The 24,837-nt window shown below is 34.9% G+C and overlaps 1 protein-coding gene across 1 annotated transcript in view; it reads right to left on the reverse strand.

The window, feature by feature from the left end:
* The window catches only part of LOC118735295 (protein rolling stone-like), a 75,157-nt gene extending 50,861 nt beyond the window's left edge, over nt 1–24,296 (reverse strand). The window contains exons 1-4 of the mRNA XM_036464966.1: nt 24,178–24,296; nt 947–1,060; nt 318–531; nt 135–236 (exon numbers count right to left, since the gene is read on the reverse strand). Coding sequence (XP_036320859.1) covers nt 135–236; nt 318–531; nt 947–1,060 — 430 coding nt within the window. The 5' untranslated portion in view covers nt 24,178–24,296. The remainder of the gene's footprint in view (nt 1–134; nt 237–317; nt 532–946; nt 1,061–24,177) is intronic.
* Nucleotides 24,297–24,837: the final 541 nt, after the last annotated feature.

Genomic DNA, 24,837 nt, shown 5'->3' on the forward strand with positions numbered 1-24,837 from the left:
TTAGATGGGGGTCCTGGAAAACCAGGACGTCTGGCAGCCCTATGATAAGCACATGCTATTTTTCAAAGAATTTCAAAAATTACAAATTTTGATAAATATACATTGAAGAATATGTCCAATATGTATATACTCACTTGGAAAAATAAATATCCAGTATATGAATGTTATGGCTGTCGCCATAACCAAAGTGGTCCAGTAGGATGCCCAATATATCTTTAACGCCAAAGGATGTACAGCTACATACATACATATACATATGTATAAAAGGGTTAATAGCTGCCATGTAATTTTATAATGAAATGTCTATAAATGTTTACCTAATTTATCCTGGCTACAGTAGTGCATAGTTGCTAGTACAGCACCAAAATTACCTGTGTATAAACACAACAAGAAGCCCCAATCGGTTAAGTAGATCAACCATTTACCCTCACAGAATGACTCTATTAGGCTGCCGATCACACCAACCCCAAAAGAGAGAGCAAACAGCCAGCGATACATAAGCCATAATAAAGATTTGCTTTGATATTGCCACTAAGCAATGGATTAAAAAATATAATTAGTTTTGAAATTTAAATGCATAAAACTGGTATGCAGCTCTCAAGAAATCGGTCAAGAAAAATTTGCCATTATTTCGTGTGTGTGTCAAAGGAATTTTGACATTTTTGATACTTCACAGCCTGTTGCCTCACTCTTTCTTCAAGAAATAATGGAACGGGCATATATTTCTGTTGCAAACCTGGGTTGCCTTGTGCTCTTTTTTCACAAAAAACTTTAGAAAACCGTAGTAAAAAGCGTAGCAAATTTCTTAAGAACAGCGTACTGCCTGAAGGAAATTTGACTTAAGAAAATATCTTAGCCATTTCTTGTACGCCATTTTGTATTGAATTTTAGCTTTTCTTGAGAACTGCATACAGGCCTATACATACATATATTAGTATATGCCCACCTGAGATTTGAAGAAATCATCCGAGGGCTCATGCACTAGCGATAATTTTTCGCGTTGAAACTCTTTGGCCAGTGGATGGCAAAGTTGATGGCAGATTCCTTGCTTTTCCCGCATCTATTGCAAATATAAGTATGTATGTATATTAAACATATGTATGTATGTCTTTTTTCTTTAACCCTGAACGTGCTTCGTTAGTCGATTCGACTAACAAAAATTGTGTTTCGCTTCGTACCTCTCTCTGAAGTCATTTACCTTTTTGTTTATTATATGTAGCCATGATACAAAAAGAGAAGGTAGTTTCATTTATTGACATTCTTTGTTGTTGCCGACCACTTTTAACAAGTTTATGTCATTTAACTAAAATCATTCTACCAGATTCACTAGCGGCAAAATTTTTGTTTCTTGAAAAAGTAAACAAAATTTTGAGGTTAGTGAAGTTGGATGAAAGTACTAAAAGAAAATTCTTGCGCGTTTCAAAACTGCAAGAATTCGGTACACCCGTGCAAAGGTTCGAAAATAAATTGTTTGCTTTTTCGAGGATAGAGTACATAATACGATCTAATGCAGTTTGATGAAAAATTGCTGACGGTAAATATTTTTAAACCCCTAAACGATGTACCGTTATCCGTGGAAGAGGGAGCAGGTCGAGTTAAAATGATGCCCTGCAACTTGTGACAGTACCTATTTTTGGATTCTCGGAATTTTCTGATAAAGATGTGGCGCTGCTAAAAAATATACATATGCACATACTATTTACATAAATATCAGCTCGAAACTATGTATTTGTGACAGTAATTATCCACATGAGATGAAAACTACTGCAGTTTAATTTTATAAAATTTTTGTTTATAGAAAAATGCATAAGTAAGACAGTTCGGACACGGTTCGGTTATTTGTACAATAATTTTGGGTTATCGTGTCCAAGCACGTGGCCCGAATTAAAAAATTTAAACATATACGTCTAGTTAAAGGATTAAGCTTTAGTCTAAACTAGCGATGGGCATAATGTGCCCATACGGGCAAAATGCCCAAACGTGCAAACCGCGGGCAAATGTGCAAACCGTTGGGTAGATGAGGTGGGGTAATTATGCCCGGGGGGGGGGAACAGAAAATTTTGCTCGACTTGCATCTGTATGTGTGATCGGAATGAGAGAACATGTATATGTGAGTACTCACGATTGAGATAAATAGAGATTGCGCCAATCGCGGCACCGCTAATCCGCTCTTTGTGATTTTGACTGAATGAGCTGTGTGCGTGACGTCATCTTGGTGCAATTGTTGATTGTGAGCATACGAAAAAAACCAAATAACAATTTCAATATTTCTGCGTTAATATTTCTGCGTGGATTTAAATAATTATGGAGACATTACAAGGCAAAATGAAGTGTGCCGTGGCAAAGTGTAATAGTGAAAACAAAAGGAATTGTTGCGTGGATTTAAATAATTATGGAGACATTACAAGGCAAAATGAAGTGTGCCGTGGCAAAGTGTAATAGTGAAAACAAAAGGAAAGCGTCCGATATAAGTTTTTTTCGTTCCCTACGGACGCAAATCTGGCGAAAAAGTGGAAGCAGTTGTGCCGGCGAGGAGATGCATTAAACACCAAATCGAGCTTTGTGCTATGTGTGTGAGCTATGAGCTTCTACATGGAACTATGTTGGCCTTTCCTTGGTGAATTGTAGTAGGTATATTTCCATCGTGAATGTAGACAGTTGATGGGTTTAGTTTTCTGGTAATGGCATACATATAAAAGCAGTTTCTACAGTAAATAGATACGTGAACTTCACTACCTACTTATTTTTGTTAGTACCTGATTCTCTTTAGTGCTGGTATGAGGTAATGCACCAATCTTACCGCGCTGTTACGTACCTAATACAAAACAGTGCCGAAATTATTATACATTTAAAGGTTCAGCTTAAATTATGTTTTAATTACATAGAATATTTGTTTCCAAAGAAGCCACACTCATACATCCTCTCGGATATGGTACAAAAGTCATCAAATAAAAGCTGTGGAGTTTATGGTGGTTGACTACCGTCCACAAATATAAATATGCACTCTGCATGGCTTTTTACAATGTCGAGTCAAAAAATTCGCTTTGCTGCACACCTTCCTTTTGGCATACATGAAATTGCAAACACTGTTAACACATCCCGTTTTTCATGTGCTAAAAATCGTACTTACCTAAAGGGGTACATGTCCAAAATTATTGCTACGTTTTCCTAATTAATCAATCTTTGTATATTTATTGATTCCTACAAAATTGGGCGATGTAATATTAAAATTAGCACATTTTTCTGCATTGATTACATATTTTTAAATGCGTTTTGGCATTTCTCTCTCGAAATTGCAAGAAAGATGACGTCACGCAAAAATTACGCTCAAAAATCCTCTCTCATTGGCGCAATCTTGTATTCTTGGTGAGTACTCACGAATGTGAGACCGCATGGCTGCCAACTTTCCTAAAAGCACCAAAACTTGGGACAAATCAAAACATCAAAAAATTTTTTGCAGTAAAATTTAATATGCATCAATATGCACATATGTATGTACATTAAAGTGGTCCAAAAATGTATGTAAAAAAAAACAAGGTTGGATTTTTAATGCCGCCACCCCCTAGGATTGTTATATACCGAAAAAAATATACCCATATTTTTTTATTTTGACATAAAAAATAATTTAGGTAGTGCTCAAAGCGCTCAAAGTTTTCCTTGTATTTTATATGGAGAAAAAACAAGTTTTCGTAGAAATAGTGTAGAATTCTTGAAAATCAATATTTTTCGATCCGAAAACTTTACTTATCTTCAGGAGATTCTCAGTAATAATACTCAATTGTTTCTTTAACAATTTTTTCATGGTAACTATATATAATATATGTGAATTGGGCCTCTAGCGTAAACTGATATAAAATGATGTACCTATGTGAATGGGGTTAATTGATATGTTTCGATTAATGCTGTATATTCGGTAATCGCCACCCATGCCTTCCGGTACGCGATTTCATAGGCTAGAGACACGCTAACCAGTGCTTTAATGACTTTGTTGCAGAACTTAAGAAGCTGTCAACTTATTGTGATTTCGGTGAAAATCTCAATGACATGTTAAGGGACAGAATCGTGTGCGGAATCCGTAGTGACAGTATTAGACAAAAGATGCTATCGATGACGGAGCCAACATACACTGGCATTGGCTGCCAGAGAAGAAGCAGTGGCAAGAGACACAGGTGAAATGAATCCGACTAGAGTAATAAGTGCAGTTAACTCAATCAAGAAAACAAGTGATGGCAGTGCAGAGAAGACAATTTCTTGTTTATGTTGTGGTAAGTTTGAGCACTCAAAAGTAGAATGTAAGTTCAGGTCTTATAATTGTTCATTTTGTAAACAAAAGCGTCATTTAATTCGAGTTTGTAAATTGAAAAGAAGAAAAGAAAACCCTCAAAATTATGAAAACAATGAGCAAAGGAACTGCATGAAGATAAATGGGTGTAATGCAAAAGAGAAAGCGAAAAATAAGCAAAATTATTTAGATGAAGTCATGCAAGTGACAGATGATTTTGATAATTGTTATACATTTTTCGAGATTAACGAAAACGAATCGGTTAATGAAGTGAAAGGGTATAAAGAGGTTAAAACTGATTGTAACCCTATTTATATCGAAATTAATGTTGAAAATGAATTACTTAAGTTTGAATTAGATTCAGGTTCACCAATATCAGCAATTTCAGAAAGAGAATTCAGAAATAACAAAATTTTTCACGATTTACGATTGGAAGGTACAATGAGAAAATTTAAGTCGTACACTGGCGACCCAATTATTCGTCGTGGAGTAATTACGGTCAATGTCAACTATGAGAATCAAAATAAAAAAACTTCAGTTATTTGTTTCACCAGGGAGCTCAACCCCAATCGTCGGTCGTGAATGGATGAAAGATTTAAAAATATTTAAGCTGATATCAAATGGAAAGATTGACTTAATTGAAAATGCAAACAATGTTTATTGTAACAGCTTCAATGCTGATAAATTATTAAAAGAATTTCCAACTGTATTTACGAAAAAATAGGTTGCTATAAAAATGAAGAAATGTCCTTTGAATTAAAAGAGAATGCCTCTCCAATTTTTTGTAAGCCTCGACAACTCCCCTACGCTATGGTGGAAAAAGTAGAAAATGAACTTAAAAGATTAATTAATGAAGATGTAATCAAGCCAGTTGAGTCTAGTGAGTGGGCGACTCCAATTGTTCCTATTGTTAAAACCAATGGTCAGATCAGGTTATGTGGAGATTATAAAATAACGGTTAATAAATGTTTAGTAATTGACAGGTACCCAATACCTAGAATTCAAGACTTAATAACAAAATTAAACGGCGGTAAATTTTTTAGCAAAATTGATTTAGACCATGCATATTTACAAGTGCCTTTAAATGAAAACTGCCAAAACTTAACAACAATAACTACGCACAAAGGTCTTTACGTATATAAACGATTATGCTTTGGGGTGGCTTCTGCTCCAGGTCTTTTCCAAAGGCTTATGGAGAAAACGTTAAGTGGTATTGACGGTGTAATTTGCTTCTTTGATGACGTGTTAGTAGTTGGTTCATCGGAACAAGAACTTTGGACTAGATTGCATGAAGTAACAAAACTGAAATATTGTGGCTTAACTGTTAAATTTAATAAATGTAAGTTTTTTGTAAAGGAAATCCAATTTTTGGGATTTAAAATTTATGAAAAGGGAGTTTTCGTTCAAGATGAACGCGTCAAGTCGATTAGTAACATGCCACCACCGAAAAACATAACCGAATTAAGGTCTTTTCTTGGCATGGCCAATTATTACGCCAAATTTGTTGCTAACGCCGATATAGTATATTCACTTTATTCACTTCTAAAGAAAAATACTAAATGGCTGTGGTCAACAAAATGCAAGGAAGCGTTCATTAATATTAAAAATAAATTGAGTTCTAGTGACGTGTTAACGCACTACAATCCATCTCTCCCAATCAAAATAACGTCTGATGCCTCGCCAGTGGGAATAGGAGCGGTAATTTCGCAAATTTATCCTGATAAAACTAGTAAACTAATTGCATTTAATTCTAGAGTATTAGCTCAAGCTGAAAAAAACTATTCTCAACTGGAAAGGAAGCCTTCGGGATAACTTTTGCTGTTAAATCTTTCCACCAATATGTGTATGGTAGGAAATTCACACTCGAGACAGACCATAAGCCACTGAAGTTAATTTTTAATCCTATAAAGGGATTACCACTCCACGCAGCAAGCCGAATACAGAGATGGGCAGTTTTCCTGTCTGCCTTTGAGTTTGATCTTCACCACATTCGAGGGAAAGATAACTACAGTGCTGATTGTCTGTCCCGATTAGGGTGGCCAGATGCGCTGATTTAATCAGTACATGTGCTGATTTTTTTCTATTGTACTGATTTTTAAGAGCCCGAAATCAGTACGCAAAATATACTGATATTTTTAGTTTGTAATGATTTTTACATTTCATAAATACTTTTGTAAACTGGTGTAATTGACATTTACTGGAGGTGTTCAAAACAATGGTTTTTGACAACTCATACGTGTGAGCAGAGTGAAAGCATTAATTAAATTTAAAGCATTATTGAAAAGGTGTCAGCTGGCAATTGTTTCGTTTCCTAGGATTTCGCGAAATAACAAACTGTTTGGATTCAAACCAACCCAACTTCACGATTTGCAGGTTTTACAGGATTTACAGGAAAAGCTGGTTTCGCCATTAAGAAATCTTATGAAAGGTGGTGGTGAGTTAATCTTATATTAAGTACACTGAGAAGATGACAATAAGAGATAATCTTTTGATTATAATTAAACATCCACTGATAAATCGGCTGTCAGTATTTCAAACTTAAGACGACGACTGCTACGGTGCAATGTAAGTTCTAAAAATTTGGAAAATGTACAAACTACCGACTCTTTGATATGATATATGTAGCTTTACTTTGATTTTTGATGTTCGACCACCTGTAATTTTACTTGCACATACACATTTAACACTATTAAATTTCATTCGTACTCGAAAATTCGTTTATCGATAATTCGGTAATATACCCTTCAGTCAACATTTTAGTGTGAATGTTGTATTTAATAAGCACACCAACTAGATATGTTTTAAATTTGTTGCTTAAAATATGCAAACAGATTCTGACTCGAGGTCGTCTTCTACTGAAACTGAAAACAAATTTTTTTAAATTTTCTCAATTTTTATAAATTTTCTAGAAAATTAAATAGAATAGAAATTAAATAGAAAAATAGAATTAACTATATTTTTATAAAAAATTTAAATTAAGTAAGGAAAGAAAAAATTTTCAAAACCTGTCAATACATTTTACTACTATTTTCGTGAGCACAGCTGTTCATACATACGTAATACCTTTGACTTGTTTTAAAGAAATGAATTTTTATATTGATAATACTATATGTATTTAAAGGTCTATTAGTTATTTTTTGTTAACTTAATGCGCTGTTATTTGGTTGTTATATGGCTAATAATAAAAAATACGCTTTAAAATGAGCTGATTTTTATGGCTTTGTACTGATTTTTGATCCCAACTGTACTGATGATGTCACTATAATATCTGGCCGGCTTAGTCCCGATTGCCTGAATTAAGGATAGAGGAGAGTCAGAGTGTAGATTATACTTATTTAAATGTTAACGATGATATACAATGTATTGATGTGAAACAAATCGAAACTGAGACGAGGAAAGACGCCGTGTTATCCAAGATTTGTAACTACGTTATGGATGGCTGGCCTGAGAAGGTTGAAGCTCAATTTGAAGTCTTCAAGCGTAAAGAGACAGAACTTTACATCGATAGGGGTTGCTTAATGTGGGGCTACAGAGTGGTAGTCCCCCGAGCTTTGAGAGATCTTATTCTCCGGGAACTTCACAGTTCTCATATGGGCATAGTAAAAATGAGAACCTCGCTCGCTCGTACATTTGGTGGCCAGGTGTGGATGGAGACATCGAAAAGATCACTAAAGCTTGCCGAATGTGTCTCGGAAACTCCAGCGATCCACCCAGAAGTAAGTTGCACAGCTGGAAATGGCCTGATGGTCCGAACCATCGACTTCATATCGACTTCCTGGGACCTGTCGAGGGATGCATGTACTTACTAATCATCGACGCATATTCCAAATGGATGGACGTCAAGGAAATGAGAAATATAACTTCTAAGGCCACTGCAGAAGCCTTGAGTGAATATTTCGCAACCTGGGGTTATCCACTGATCATCGTGAGTGATAATGGCCCAAGTCTTACCTCGGACGAGTTAGAAAAGTTCTTGGAAGCCAGAGGAATTCTACACATAAAGACTGCTCCATATCACCCAGCATCGAATGGGGCAGCCGAAAACGGAGTTCGTACCTTCAAAAGTAAATTAAAAATTATCTTAAAGGCAGGCCTAACTCGAGAGGACACTTTATCCAGATTCTTGATACACTATGGTGCTTTTCCGCACTGTACGACCAACTGTTCACCAGCTGAACTCCGATTCGGCCGAACCATGAGAACTCGATTGGACTTAATCAGACCTAATCTTCGCGAACACGTACTTAAACAACAAGAGCGACAGAAATTGAATGCGCCTGGCAAACGGTGATGTACCCTGCAACATGGTGACGTTGTGATGGTGAAAGACCTGATAAAAAGAGGCTGGATCCAAGGCAAAATTATGAACCAGGTGTCACCCGTAACGTACACCGTTAGTCTTCCAGATGGCACGTAGATCATCTGGAGCCTAGCTTATTAGAAGAGTGCTCTGTCCAGTGTTACGACACCGTTCCAGACACCGACACTGATGCGATTCCCCAAGCTTTGCCAGAAACTCTTGCTGAGAATCAAGCATCAGTAACATCCCCTGAGGTCACCGCCTCCCCGAAATCGTTCGCATCGACAATTCCGGCACCAACTCCGCGACCAGCCACGCTGATGCCGTCTGAAAACACATCTGCTGATTCCACACTTCCATCCGAGCGTCGCACACAACCCAAAACTTCAGCTGGACGACTATCAACTTCCTCAGCCGTACCACCACCCATTGAACCGCGTCGTTCGTCTCGTATTAGAAAGCCAGTTAAGCGACTTAATTTGTAACCAAGCAAACATTTCATTTGTTATCCTTATTGATCGATTTCAAATATGTAATTGTTAATTAAGGTGGGAGGAATATAATATATGTGAATAGGGCCTCTAGCGTAAACTGATATAAAATGATGTACCTATGTGAATGGGACCTCTAGGATTAATTGATATGTATCGATTAATGCTGTATGTTCGGTAATCGCCACCCATGCCTTCCGCTACGCGATTTCATAGGCTAAAGACACACTAATTGTTACGGAAAATTAAATCTCGTATAAGCAAGAAGATCCTGACTTTTATTTACTGGTCTGCTGCCCACAAAAGGCACAAACATCACACTATATTTTATAGGTCCTCCAAAGCCCTTGGAAAATGCAATAGGGACCAATAAAAAATCTTTAAACATAAAAAATGGTTAAATAAACAATTGGATATTAATACTGGAACTGAAGAGAACCATTGTTTTGCGGTCGAAAAATATTTATTTTCAAGAGTTGTATACCATTTCTACGAAAAATTGTTTTTTCTCCATATAAAATACATGGAAAACTTTGAGCGCTTTGAGCACTCCCTAAATATTTTTTGACTTCAAAATAAAAAAATAGGGGTATATTTTTTTCGATATAGAGCAATCCTAGGGTGTGCCGGCATTAAAACTCCGACTTTATTTTTTTGGGCCACTCTAATGTACATACTTATGTGTATAAAAAGATTTTCGTATCCAGAATAAAATGCACTAAATAAGCACTGAACATGGCGGGAAAGCTAGTCTAATAGTATTATATAGTTGTCGAATATATCTAGGTATCTTCGGCTCAGCTAACATGAAAAAAGCTGCATTTATGCATATCTATATATTTTTGATGATTTGAAGATTTTAATTCGACATTCGTATGACCCATTTTTATACTTTATTTAATGCCACAAAATCCCAATACTGGTTATAAAACCATATAACTAAGTTCCAATTTTGTTTTTGTTGAAAAACTGATTGTTTTTTATAAACATATGATCTCTAATTTTATCAAATAAAGTTTAACTGCTAAATTATAAAAGAAATTTTTTTTTCATAAGAGTTTACAGAATATAAATGATTTAGCAGGATTCTAGCGATTTTTGTTTATTAATCTGGCGGGACGGCAGAAACCGAAATGGCAACACTGGTGGTGAGTACCGACTTGCTTGCGCGCATATTAAATAGCTGTTTTGTAATTCACTTTTGCATTGTCAGCTGTGTTGCCAGGTCTTCGTCATGAGAAAACGTCACTCTTGGTCTGAAAAAACGTCATTTCCTACCCAAAAACGTCTTTTTCAAATGAATGTAGAAAAAATTGTGGAGCTCCACACCAAAACGTTTCATTTCCAAAACTCGAAATGTTAATGCAAATTCCTTGCATTTACTGGTATGTGTCCATATTTTAACAGAGAACCCGAGATAAAGCAACCAAACCTTTATTGAGTTGTATTGAAATCACTCGATCGCACCAAAACGTAAAGCTGAGATCACACGATTGCCGTAAAAGCACCAATCTGAAACAATTTTTATGATGGAAATGTAGCATTTTGGTGTGGAACTCCACAATTGTTCTTATTAAACTTTTATTGTGTACAAATGTATATATGTACGTAAGGTATATTAAAATGTCAATTCGACAGAGCACATTTAAAATTCATTGTAAACTGGTTTGAGATCGTTAATATAAAAATAATTTTATACATACACTTGTGATCAGCTGATTAAGTCATAAATACTTTGATCGATTTTGGCTGTTTCTCTTTCGTTTATTTAATGTATATTATTTTTCAATAAAAGCCAAGCTCTTTAACAAACAAAATATAAATCCACAAAAACTGTGCAAAAATTATAAAAAATCTGCAAATTTTCAGCTAGATTTTCAACTTTTTATTCAAATTTTTTAGATTTTTTTTTGAGTTTGCAGTTTGATAGCCCATTAAATTTCAGGGCAATAATGTGCAAGTTTAAAGGGGCGTTGATTTTTACTGTTTTGTTTCTTGTAGACATTTCGGTTGTCGAAAATGCTAAATTACGTTCTGCTAGGAAGGAGTATAGCAATATTTCAGTCTTTTTTTGCGTTCATTACATTTTCAATGTAGTCTTAAAAAAGTCGCCTACTTTTTTCTGACGTTTTATGCTGCACAGCTATTTTGATGCTTTTGCGAGCGTGCGTGTTGCAATAGATCGGCTCTTTCTGATTCGGCTTTTAATGTGCAATTGCAAACATTACAGCAAGCCTCGTAACCTCAAGTGTTTACACAACCAGCCTTTGAACACGGGATCCTTAGTCCAAGAATCCAAAAAAAATCTTTTGAAGCAGCTGCAGCAAAACACAAAGATTTGTAAAGATTTATTAAGAAAATAATTCAAAATCAGTTCCTCTTGCAAGATTTAGTAACAAAGAAAAATTACTGGGAAGTTAAAAAACGTAATTTTTTACACAAAAAACGTCCAAACGTCAACAGGATACAAAAAACGTCCAAATGACGTTAAAAACGTCAACCTGGCAACGCTGATTGTCAGCGTTCAGTTGTTCGCAAATTTTCAAAGGGAGGGGTTGTTCTTGCGCAGATAATTTTTTGTTAGAGATTTGCTTGGAAAAAAAAGAACAATCATGCGCAAAACAACCTTTTTATATGACGGTTTCAGCGTTGCCGCTTTGGAATTTTTTACCAAAACTGGTAATTTTTTTCTTTTTAGGAGGAGTTTGGTAATTTTGTAATTTTTTTCTCAATTTGGTAATTTTTTTAATGTAAGTCTTTTCTTTTAAGTTTTTAATACTAACTTATTATATAGAAAAGTTTATAACTTTGAACCTTCTGACAATTGCACCAAACAAAAAAATTTGCTTATGTACTTACATATGTATGTATCTACACCTTAAGAGAGCCAAAAATTGAAAGGGCTCTTTAATGTAACAATTTGCCTTGACAACTCAGAACTTTTAGTAAGAGTTTGCAATATAGCAGGAAACCACCCATTTTCGCCCAATATGGCGGCTCGATCACAGCCACTACAGTCCACAAATCTGGATTTTGGATCATTTTTACCTGCCGGAACCAATGGTGAAAGAAAATAATTTCACAGGACTAATTAAAAGTTATAAAATAGTAAACGTAAATTTTATCTACCGTTTAACGATACATTTGCTGGTTTCATGTTTTGGTTTTAAGTTATGTAAAATAAATTATGTAAGACTGCTTGTTACAGCCCATTTCCACCAAACGCTTAACTACAGTTAAGAGTTTAGATATTTTCAACAAGAGGTGATCTGCAATGTTTATTTATTCGTTTTTGTTATTTTCCTTTCATTTGCTTGTACCTAATATGAGCAACTACCTCCTTCGAGTTGTAATCTGCTTTTTTCCAATAGGCATAAACTGCAGTAAAAATGAACTATTAAACACCTTTTAAATGTTTGTAAATCTTCGAGCGATTTTTTTCTTTTATGTTTTAGGGCCGATTGTTCAATGTCTGATTAGTACAAATCGGAGGTAGACCGAGCCTTTACATTGAACAACCGGCCATTAAAAATATTTGTGAATTGTTATAGTCGGAACACATTGAAAAGGACAACCACAGCTGTAAATTGTTCGTCTTCGTTTTCTAAACGCTCAGTCGATGGTGATATGAATTTTTTGGACGCGGCAGCGACATCATGCATTTTAATGAGTTTGTCATAAAAGAATGGGAAGAACTAATTTTTCGGTCGAAAAATATAAATAGATCTAAGCTGGCCACAATCCCAGACGTGGTGTATTATCTACATACGTCGAAAAATAATTTCCAATTTGTTTAGAATATTATGCTCATAAAAATTTGGTAATTTTTTTCTGAGTTTGTTAATTTTTTTCTGAGTTTGTTAATTTTTTTCAGAGGTTTGGTAAAAAAATTAAAAATCTTTGTGTCAACACTGGACGGGTTTCTACCGACTGAGCCTAGTAGCAGCGCTCGGCTCTCTTATTTACGAACACATGCGCAAGCAAGATCGTTAACACGTTATTGTTCGCCAGTATGAATAAGCACATGCTATTTTTTACATAAGTATAATCAATTTAAACTTTATTGATTTATTACTAAAAAAAATGAAATTGGTCAGCATTTCATGATGTTCAACTATTTTTAATAAATAGACTACAAATATAGTTAGAAATTGTTCCTCTATAAACAAAGAGGTGAATATAATAGCCTTTGGCAATATACATACATTGCATAAAATGTATTGCTATTGCTTACCTTTTCGGTTTTAAATTTTTACCCCGCATCAAGTACCTGCTTGCCCGCGCTGCTGCGCGCGAGCTGTTCTGCCGCCCATCCCTAGTCTAAACGAAAAAGATTGCGGTTTGATTTTGCGCAAAAATACTGTGGACGGCGTAACCGGAGTTGGAGTGATGAGGTTATTTTTTTCTAGCGCGGCCGAAGGCAACCAACGCGAAAAGGAGTTTTGCGCAAAAATACTGCTGATGGCTTAACACGAGTTTAATTTTTCTTGGCGAAAATGCTAATTTTACCCTATTTTGAAATGGGCCCCGGAGTGCCTGTAGAAGGGGCAGGGAGGCGAAGGATGGCTTTTCTTAAAGTTTATACTGTGCTCTTTCTAATGAGTTTTAGGTGACACACCCTCCGCTCCCACCAAAAAATCATTGTACAATTAACCGAACATTTCCCACGCACAACATTAAATCCTCTGATGTATTGTTTGATTGCTATCAATGTGGCAAGGTAGCTCATAATTTTGTACAATTTATGAAACTCAAAAACTTATTTTTTGTCAAAAATCTTAAAATGAAACTACCTTCTTTTTGTATCACGATATGTAACAGAGAAAAGAATATGTATTTAATATTTTGTTAATGTGTTTTAAAAAATATAAAGAACTAAAAATTTATTTTCCTTTTTTACTTTTTTATATTTGCTATTTGAATTCAAAGTTGGTGTTAGTCGTTTCGACTAACAATCCCGCAGACAGGGTCAAAAGAGCGAAGCAGTTCCAGGGTTAAATTAAATATATCTACCTATGACCACAGGATGTGGAATGATGAAAATCCAACAAAAGTACCTTTTTTATACATATGGATGTGTGTTATTTTTATGGAAATGGCTTCGCTCAAAAATGGGTTTCTAATATTTGCTTTTATTAGGTCCATTCAATAACTTTTCCAGTAAGTACTTGAAGCGAGAGCGTAATAGAAAAATAGCGAGTAAAATTGGGAGCAAGAGAAAATTTTCAGACAAATTTATTGAACGCAAAACTAGTAAAAACTTGCAACTTAAGCTATTTTCTGACGGTTAAGTTTAGGCGCGAAATTTTCTTTTTAATTGGGAATAGTTCCCATCGTCATAAAAATAAAAAAATATACAATAGATTTAAATTTTTCATCCATATTTTCATTTCAATAATTATGTTTCATCAAATCATCCTCTTAAACCTTTTTGTTTACATATGAATTTGAAACATAACCCTACTTTTTGACTCCTGCAAATTCCTGCTAGTAAAATTTTTACTTGCAAGAATTTGCAGCTCTCTCGGGTAGTTACGCTCTCGAATTCGCCCTCTCATGCAAATATTTTGGGTTATTGAATGCATTTCCAGTAAAAACTTGCAAGTACTAGTAACAATTCTTAAAAATTTTTTGATATTGTACTTGACGTGGAATTTTTCATATATGAACATACATACATATGTAGTGTGTATATGTTGTTTTGGAGTTTTCATAAATGAAACTGAATAAGCATACGTGGAAAATTCCAAGTCGACCGAATAAAAAAATTTGAGTAATCTATTTTACCCCATATATATATATGTATATACATATGTATATACCTGGCCGTAATTAGGAAAATTAATAATTGAATAAAAAAATAAGAACTAATTTTGATACATCATCAAATAACTTCGAATAAGGAATATATTTTAACTGAAATTCAAGTAATTTCATATGACGAATAAATTTTTTATTCATCATTCAAGTGATTTCAAATAAATGGTTATTCTTCATTCAAGTCATTTCGAATGATGTCTAGATTTTCATTCATGATAAAACTAATTCCGAATATTTTTTTAAATTCATAAACCAGTCATTCTTCTGGCCCAACTGACGCCAATTGGAAATTCCAAGTGAAGCCAAGTCCTTCTCCACTTGGTCTTTCCAACGCAGTGGGAGCCTCCCTCTTCCTCTGCTACCACCAGCGGGTTCCGAGTTGAATACTTTCAGAACTGGAGCGTCGGAGTCCATTCGACCGACATGGCCAAGCCAGCGGAGCCGCTGTATTTTAATTCACTGCACTATGTCCATGGCGATGTAAGGCTCATACAGCTCATAGTTCCATTGTCCATGCCTCGGCGCAATATACCAACCAACACGAGCATGATAAGTGACTAATAGAGTGTGGTTTTCATACGTCCTTAATTGCCTACTCAGTCCAAAATAGCACTTGTTGACAAGAGTGATTCTCCGTTGGATTTCAAGGCAGACATTATTATTAGTGTTAATGCTGGTTCCCAAATAAACGAAGTCGTCAACTTTTTCAAACTTGTAACTGTCAACAGTGACGTGGGTGCCAAGGCACGAATGCGCTGACTGTTTGTTTGATGACAAGAGATACTTCGTCTTGTCCTCGTTGACCGCCACACCCATCCGCTTTGCTTCCTTATCCAACTTGGAAAAGGCAGAAAAGATTTCGCGGTTCTTGTTACCGATGATGTCGATGTCATCGGCGTACGCCAGTAATTGCATGCTCTTGTAAAAAATTGTTCCTGAGCGGTTCATTTCTGCAGCTCGTATTATCTTCTCCAACATCAGATTAAAGAAATCGCATGAAAAGGAGTTGCCCTGTCTGAAACCGCGTTTGGTAGCATACGGCTCGGAGAGGTCTTTCCCAATTCTGGCGCAGCTGGTGGTATTGCTCAACGTAATTTTACACAGCCGTATCGGTTTCGCGGAGATGTTAAATTCAGACATCGCGGCGTATAGGCAACTCCTTTTGGTGCTATCGAAAGCGGCTTTGAAGTCAAAAAATAGGTGGTGAGTGTTGATTCTTTTCTCGCGGGTCTTTTACAAGATTTGGCATATTGTGAATATTGTGGGCTTCAGTCTTTCACACAATACGCTTAATAAGGCCTTGTAACCTATTTGTAGAAGGCTGATCCCGCATTGGTTGGCGCGAATGCCGGGGTGGATTGGACAGAGCACACTTAAATTCCAGTCGCCGGACATGCGTTTATCTGACCATATTCTGCATAAGAGGTCATGCAAGCTTCTGTTCCGCCTGTCACAAAATACTGTCCCACCCACCACAAGCTAAAGGAGTTTTTTTTTTAGTTTTAAATACGATAATGCCATTAAAGCATAAAATGGGCCTTAACAATCTATTAGCTTCATACGAGAAAGGCGCTTTGATCGAAATATTTATAGTTTTTCTGAAATTGGGAAACGAATCCATCAACTCAGAGAGTCGGGTGTCATCGTTGTCCCACCCAGCTCTTTAAAAAAAAATGTCAATTTTCTGTTTAAGTTATTTGTTACTTTATTAGTTTCGTAATAATCTAATATCTGACCATCATTACCGAAAGATCGTCAATTTACCCCAAAACATTGTCATTTCGACAAAAAAAACGTCAAATTTTGCTTTATTATACTTTTTTTAAATAAAAAACACAAAGAAAATTACATACAATAAATGACCACACATTACAAAACCAAAGGGAACCCACATTTCATTTGGGTTAATAAAAGTTGATTTGTAATTGTTAACGGCAACTTAAAATTACAATTTAAAACACAACTACTTTTAAATTGTTGAAATCCACCGGTTTGAAATTTCTGAAGATTTTCATCCAGTTTTTAAGTGTAGCATTAACTTTTATTAACTGATAGATAATCTTGACTGAACAAATTCCCTCTGCTATTTTTCTGTCTCTTTCAAATAAGTATCAGTGCAAATTAATGATTTGGTTGGAATTCAAGAACCAATTCAATATAACTACAAGTAATTTTTAGCAAAAAACAAAACCGACTTCAATTCTCATATAAAAAAAATATATATATATATATTTCATGATCCAAAGATCGGATCTACACCAGATTACCTCTGAAACACTACCTTTCCGATGCAAAAAGAATTATCGAAATCGGTTGACGTGCTCCAAAGTTATGCGCAGAGTTGGGCAAAATTTATTCGAATAACGAATAACAAATGAATAAATTGTTTTTCTTGTTATTCGTAAATAATAAATAATTTTGTTTATTCAAAAAAAAATTTTCGAATGACGGATAAATTATTTTATTCGTTATTCGAATAATTATTATCTTCATTAATTATTCGAATAACGAATAAAATAATAATAAAACAAGTAATTTATGTGTATAGATATGTACATATATTTACGTATAAAATGATAACCGTTTTCGTTGTTGCGTTTTAACTCAAACCCCTGGATAGATTTAAATCACATTTTCGGATTAATTAATGGTGCTGCAGTCGAAATCATTAGAAACCCCATATGTCTGGACTACTTTGTTTTTTATGTTTATATTATACGAATTTACGATGTCTCATGTCGTCATACACCCTAAATGCGACCTTGCATCTACCTCCGCTTGATTAAATTGCTCGGGCGGTCGTTGCTGCAGCAGTAAGACTCAAGGAAACCAGCTCTTGGATATTTTAAAAGTGGCGAATCAGCAAGGAAAGTTTCGACCACATCCTTCCAAGAAAGACCACTGTTGGTATATCAATGGCCAAATTTTACATCGAGGATTTTTGGCTCTCCTATAATAGAAAACGCACATCAGTGCTCTTCAGCTTCCTTATAAGGACTTTTGTTGGCCTACATGACATAACACTAGAGGTTGACGCTCCGGACCAATATTGTAGTTGCAAGATCATAGAAGAAGATTACGCACGCTTAGAAAAGATGTCACAAGTGGAAATAAGACCATCGGTAAAGCTCATGACATTGAAAGGAATTTTTTCTTGCATATAGCATCAGAATGTGTGAGAAGGGTTCTGCTCTTCAGTTGTTCAACCTAAATTCAGAATTTTTAACTTACCCATATTTGGTTTTCAACGCTATTCTTGCATTGGCCAACGCAAAAATCTTATCAGGGGCCGCGAAACCAGAGGGAATGGGCTAGTATTCTTGATAAAATAGTAAACATAATTCAGCTAACTCACAATCCTTGACAATAGAAATAAAAGTAAAAGGTGGCTCAATGTGTAAAAATGAGTTTTTATTCATTATTTAAAATAACGAATAAAATAACGAATAAATTATTCGCAAGCAATTTATTCACGAATAATTTATTCGTGAATAAGATATCTGCGAATAATTATATTACGGATAAAATTTTATTCGAATAATTATCTAATTAACAATTTTTTCGAATAATGCCCAACTCTGGTTATGCGGTAACATACATAAAAAAAAAATAAAAATATTCCGACGAGCTGATAACCTCCTCCTTTTTTTGAAGTCGGTTAAAAAGTACGGTTGTAGAACGAAATTAGATAAATGCAAGGTTGTATTTTGAATTACATATGTACACATACACTGTACATTACAGTGGCCTTTTTGTTGTATGAAAAATTTGAAATGCATTGAATCCAAAAGTTTTCGCACAGAATAATGTGAGGTTGGGGATATAAATAAATACGTAATTAATTTAAAAGCCTTCAGGTGATTCCTAGAGGTTCCGGTTTGACCAACAATGTCGAAATTACACCAATTTCTTTTATTTTGTATTTCTTTTCTTAAGTATATATTAGAAAAGTTCTACATTATGCTTTATTTAAAATTATATTAAATATTATTATTATTAGATATTAAATCATATATTGATATAAATTATGATTTCATATTTTTCTCAGCTTTAATATTATCGTGTACCATCGTTTTTCAATTAATGTCAGACTTTTTGAGCACTTCAAAAAGGTAAATGTATTCAGTTTTCAATAAAAAACAGTTCAGGAATAAAAAATTGGGTTTCATGGTCGTAAAAGCTGAAAATTTAAAATAATAATTTCAATTTCAACATATTTCCTATTAAAAAATCAAAATGATCAACCCGGAACCGCTCGGAATTTCCGGATCCGGAAAAAACAAATTTCATATTTATTTTCCTTGCCAACCTCATGTTTTTTCGTGCGAAAACTTTCACTTTTTGAAAATCGACCAAAAAAAGGCCACTCTACTGTACATCTGTACTAGAGTGATTCAGAAATTTTTATTTTTGTTTTTTTCCGCGGAACCATGCTCAAATGTTTCGCTTAGACGCCAAAATAAGTCTCAGTAAATATAAGCCATTAATATAATTATTAAGAATGTCCGCATCGCACTTTTCGATTTCCCATAAGAATAACACAGGAAAAAAAAGCTTTTTTGTACTTCTTCTTTTATATTTAACTAACGAAACGTTGTATTGTAAAGGTCAGAGAATTGAATGCTCTACAAAAAAGATTTGTAGTAATTTTTCGATAAGTCAACTCGGTAAAAAGTTATTCGAGGTCAAAGTCGAATTCACCACTCTTTCCTCTTTGTAGCGCCTTCAGTTCTCTACAAAAATACTCTAAGGCCTTTACAGTACTTTTGAGCATGGTTCCGAGCAAAAAAATACATTTCTTTTCTCAAAACGTCATTGAGCTAAAAAAACGTCAAAAGGATGACGAAATCGTCAATTCGGCAACGCTGTATCTGACTTCAAGTGTTAAGATTTTGAGACTTATCCAATAAATGGTTAAAGAGAAATGGCCCACCACGTTGGTATGCCCCGTTTTCATAAATTGGTCCATTTTGTGCACTCCCGTCTAAAGCTATTGATTTCGCAGTTGAATTACACCAATTCACTGATCCTAGCACCTAGCACGTGTTGAAAAGAAACAGGAATCAATTACAAAATGGAATGCAAAAATTAGAGCCAATGTCGTATTCACAATTGTCTAAGTCATGATATTACACAAAATCAACACACATCCACATTGTAAAATGTGGTAGATTTTAAGCTTACGGTGGTAGATATACCACAAAAGTGGTATAGTCAGCACACTGTATATACCACAAGAAAATTTATATTTATCGTCTACCTGGTACGATGATCAAGAAAGAACGACTGAATAATAAATTAATAAATTAAAATTCGTTATTCGGAATTACTTGAATTAAAATAAGTTTTCATTTGAAACTACTCGAATGATGAATAAAAATTTATTCTTTATTAGAAATCTGTTGTTGATGATTAAAGGTTTATTCGTCATTCGAACTTACTTAAATGAAGAATAAAAATTTGTTCTTCATCCGAAATTATTGGAATGATGAATAAAAATTTATTCCATAGGACTTACCGTTGATTTTTTGCAATTTTTTTTTTTGTTGAAGATTTCGTTAATTTTTTCTTCATATAAACAAGTCGCCAAACACTCTTAGTACCAGGGTTGTTGCGAATATCCGTATCCGCGTTCGTAACCGCGGAGCTTCCGCAATAATGTTAATTCGCTTTCGCATTCGCAATAATCAATGCGGAACTTTTGCGAATGCGAATGTATATCTGACAAACAAAATGACAAATTTAAGCCAATATTTTTTGCCGCTCTTAAGCGTATTTGTGTATAAAAACTGGTCAAAAGTCAGATTTATCAACTTTGATAAAAGTGTCTTTAAACCTATACAAGTTCCCAGTTCTACTTGATCATTTCTTTCTTTCTGTATTATGATTTTGTGGACCAATCTTAAAAAAAAACTACTGGACATGAAAGAAGAGAGTGTGTGTGATTTGCTTTTGATGTTATTCGTTGCCATCATTTCAAATGAAGCTCATTGGGAAATTTATTTTTAGCAAAAATTTCAAAAATACAGTAATTTTGTTTACTTGCCGGGCCTTGTCGGGCAATATTTTTTTCATAGGGGTATATATTGGATCCTTGGCTAACCTTTGTGTTAAAACTGTCCCCTACGTCCCCCTTCTTTTGCTATTTAAAGTCATAGAGTAGGCTCCTTCAATAGAGCTTTCCAACAGAAATGTTCAACGTCTAGCTATAAGGCGGAATAAAGATAAAATGGAATGTGAAAAAGTTGACTACGAACTTCACAAATCAAATAAGAATCAATTCGAGGCGAAGTTTATATCTATTGAGGAGTGGGAATTGGCATGCAATATATGTATTAGGGTGCCCATCGAAAATGCTTTTTTTTTGGAAATTTCAAGACCCTAGCCCCTAATTTTATTCGTTTTTATGAGAATTATTATTGCCTATTTTTATAGATTTTTTAAAGGTCATTTAGAGGACGCGACCTGTCGATTTAGGTCAGAAAATAAGATTTTGTAGATTTATGAGTTTTTGAATGACTATTTTTGCCTTGATTTCAAAGAGCGAATATGAACTGATAAGAGGATATATAGGCCTTTACAATGGTAGATAATAATCTTTAGTGGACTTGGCTTGTTGGGATTTTTTATCGGCTACAATAAAAAACATATTTCGCTTAATTTTTGAAATTTTGACCATCGATAATTTCCACAATTTCAAAATATGTAATACTATCTAAAATTAAATTTATTTTTACATAAACTAATAGCACATTTATTTCAATCGCATAAAAATTGTACCAAAATTGTAAAAAATGTGTATACCAAATTTGGTCGAGGTCGATGAAGCAGTTTTCGAGATACACATATATGATGTAAGTGGGCAGAAAACCCAATTTTTTGCTAAAAAGCGATTATATATATCAATTTTGAATAAATATTGATATATTCCTTAGCCACACTGCTCAAAAAATCTGAAAGCTAGGTAGACACATAATATAAATTCAAGGCAGTATTTAAGAAAAGTGGCCCAACTTCGACAATTTTTATGCGATTGCATTAAATGAACTATCAGTTCATTTAAAAACTAGCAGACCCGGCGAAATTCGTCCCGCCCAAAATAAATTTTTTGTATTGAAACATTTTGGTCCAACAACATTTTCACCAACAGTTCACCTTCTACTATTACGGGCTGGTGTTGTCAAAAGGCATATGTATTTCCATTGCCATCTTATATAGCCTAGCATAAGTGTATATGCATACAAAGATACGTAATAGCTTCAGTGCGGTTGAAAGACGCCACGCCCCCTTTTTAAATAGCCCCAATTTTCTCTAAGAGTATGGTATTGATTTCATATATCTCCATACCATGATCGAGTACTCTACCATGAACACTTCCGGAGATATGCAGTGTGAAAAATTCGGTTTGTATGGGAGGTGCCACGCTGAAAATTTGCGTTCATCTGTCACAAAATATGAAAACGCATTGAGCGCATGGAATCGAACAAAAAAAATGGATTTGATAGCTTATGGCGCCGACAGCGGCTAATGAGTAATTGTGACTGCCTGCTAGTTGCAAAAGTTGGAAAAGTCGAGCTCAGCAAATAAGAAAACTAATTAAAAGTTATTCTTTAAAGGTGAACCTTTTGAAGAAGCCACCCGAGAACTAAGCAGCACTGAGACCCTCATCATCCGCGATTCCAATAATTAAATTGCTTATAAAAAACCACTTTGAAAACAGAGTTTCGTTCGAAGTTTTCATTCCTTGAAAATAACAATTTATTTGCCATATTCAGAAGAAAGGATTAAAAATGAATTAAAAAAGCTAAAATCGAAAAAACTCTGATGACGTTGCAGTTTCTTTAATTTTTGAAGCAGCCAAAGAAATGAGAATGAATAATTATTTCGAAAAAGCTTTAGAAATTCCTGACACATCTGGTTTCGCTTGTAAGCGGTGTTTAAACAACGGCCATGATGCTAGATTTGTGAAGTGAAGATGAAAGTCAGGAAGATACATCCGACATTTTCAAGTTTCAAACGCAGATATGAATTTGTCGCCCCGAGCGAGCAGTTATTTAGTGGCGTAGGTTGGATTCTCGACCCTTTAAAAAACAGGCTGCAACCTGAAAAGGCAGCAGCATTACTTTTACTAAATATTTCCAATTATTTAATTCAAATACTCAATAAAATGAACTTTTTAAAATCATTAACTTTTGCATTTTTTTATTTAATAATAATAATAGATTGGCGCGTACACATATGTTAGTGTTTGGCCGAGCTTCTCCTCCGATTTGTGGCGTGCGCCTTGATGTTGCCACACAAAGCGGAGGGACCTACAGTTTTACGCCGACTCCGAACGGCGATTGTATTTTTATGAGAAGCTGTTTTTCATGGCAGAAATACACTCGGAGGTTTGCCATTGCCTGCCGAGGGACGACCGCTGTTAAGAAAAAACCTTTTTTCTATATTTTTGCGATGTTGCTTTGACCAGGGTTTGAACCCAGGCGCTTAGGGATTATATCCCTTACTAAGTAGAATTCTCATTTCTGTTTTGCCGGAAAAGGGGGCCGGAAGTGTTTTTGCGTAGAACTACTTTCTGCATAGGCGGCCTTCGGCCGCGCTTACAGATTCTAACCCTTACTAAGTAGAATTTTCCTTTCTGTGTTACCGGAAAAGGGGGGGCGGTAGTATTTTTCCGCAGAACTTCTCTCTGCGTAGTCGTGCGTTTTTTTATTTACCTATGTACAAAAATCACCTAATTTACTCACCTAAATTATTTCGTAAAAATTACTTGACATTCGCATTCGCATCCCCATCCGCGGATGTTAGGTCTAAAATTCCACATTCGCAACATCCCTACTTTGTACCAATGGAAAAGAATTACTGACACCGTAAAAAAAATTGCCAAAAATCAACGGTAAAGCTACTTCAAGCTTGCAGTTATTATACTAAAATTTATTGGCTATAAGGTTGTTATATGTAGTTAATTGTTTATTAAAAAAGTAGTAACATCACTAACTGAAACATGAAGATAGAGGGCTGAACCGACAAAGAAATTTTCGTATGGGACCGAAAGAAAATAAGTATTTTTTTCTCGCAGTACAAACATAATATTTTTTTGGCTTCTCATCATTCCGGTCGTCTCCGCATTGGTATACGTATTTAATTTAAAAAACCTATAAAAAGTCATATGCCTAAAGTGCATACATATACTAGGCATACATATTTATGTACTATATGTATATGCTATGATAGACAAGTATTTATTTATTTAATGTAAAGAAATTTAAGTATTTTTGCACTACTTCACTTCACTTCCGACGTCCGAGTAACAACTATAAGAACGTAATGCCTATCCGCTGCCAATGCCAGAGTTTGATAAACTGTGGCCAAAAATGGTATGAAATAGTTTGAATTTTCCCCGGAAGGTTAAGTCAGCCCTATTATCAATTGTTATATTGATTCGATTGTTATCAGTCAGAACCGTTGTACATATACATAAAACATGAACGAACGAATAAAGATCACCCAGCACGGCGTGCGAGAAAAAAGTTATTTTTTTGCAGTGACGTCATTTTTTTCGCGCCATGTGAATGAAACGGAATTAAGCCTGTGTGTGAATGAAAGATCCGATTAAAAAATGACGTCATCAACTATTATTATTTTTTCTCAAATGCAATTACAAATACACGGCTGCCGTGCTGGGTGATCTTATTATTTGGTTCATGCATATAAAATGTCACCAATCACTCCATCGTCGAAGTTAAATCGTTCTTGCCAAAGCGTATTAAATAAGGTGGTATCGGTACGACAATAACAAAATGTACATGTATTTTGTTTTTGCTTTTGCGGCGAGGACTGTCAAAAATTTCATACGAACGATGTGAAAGAGAACAGAAAACAATAATGAATCAACTGCTCCAACCAATCAACAGCAGCTATTTGACATATGAAGCCGTGAGGCG

Source organism: Rhagoletis pomonella, unplaced genomic scaffold (genome assembly GCF_013731165.1).
Source record: "Rhagoletis pomonella isolate Grant_MI unplaced genomic scaffold, Rhpom_1.0 Rhpom_scaffold_00003, whole genome shotgun sequence".
Classification (NCBI taxonomy): Eukaryota; Metazoa; Arthropoda; class Insecta; order Diptera; family Tephritidae; genus Rhagoletis; species Rhagoletis pomonella.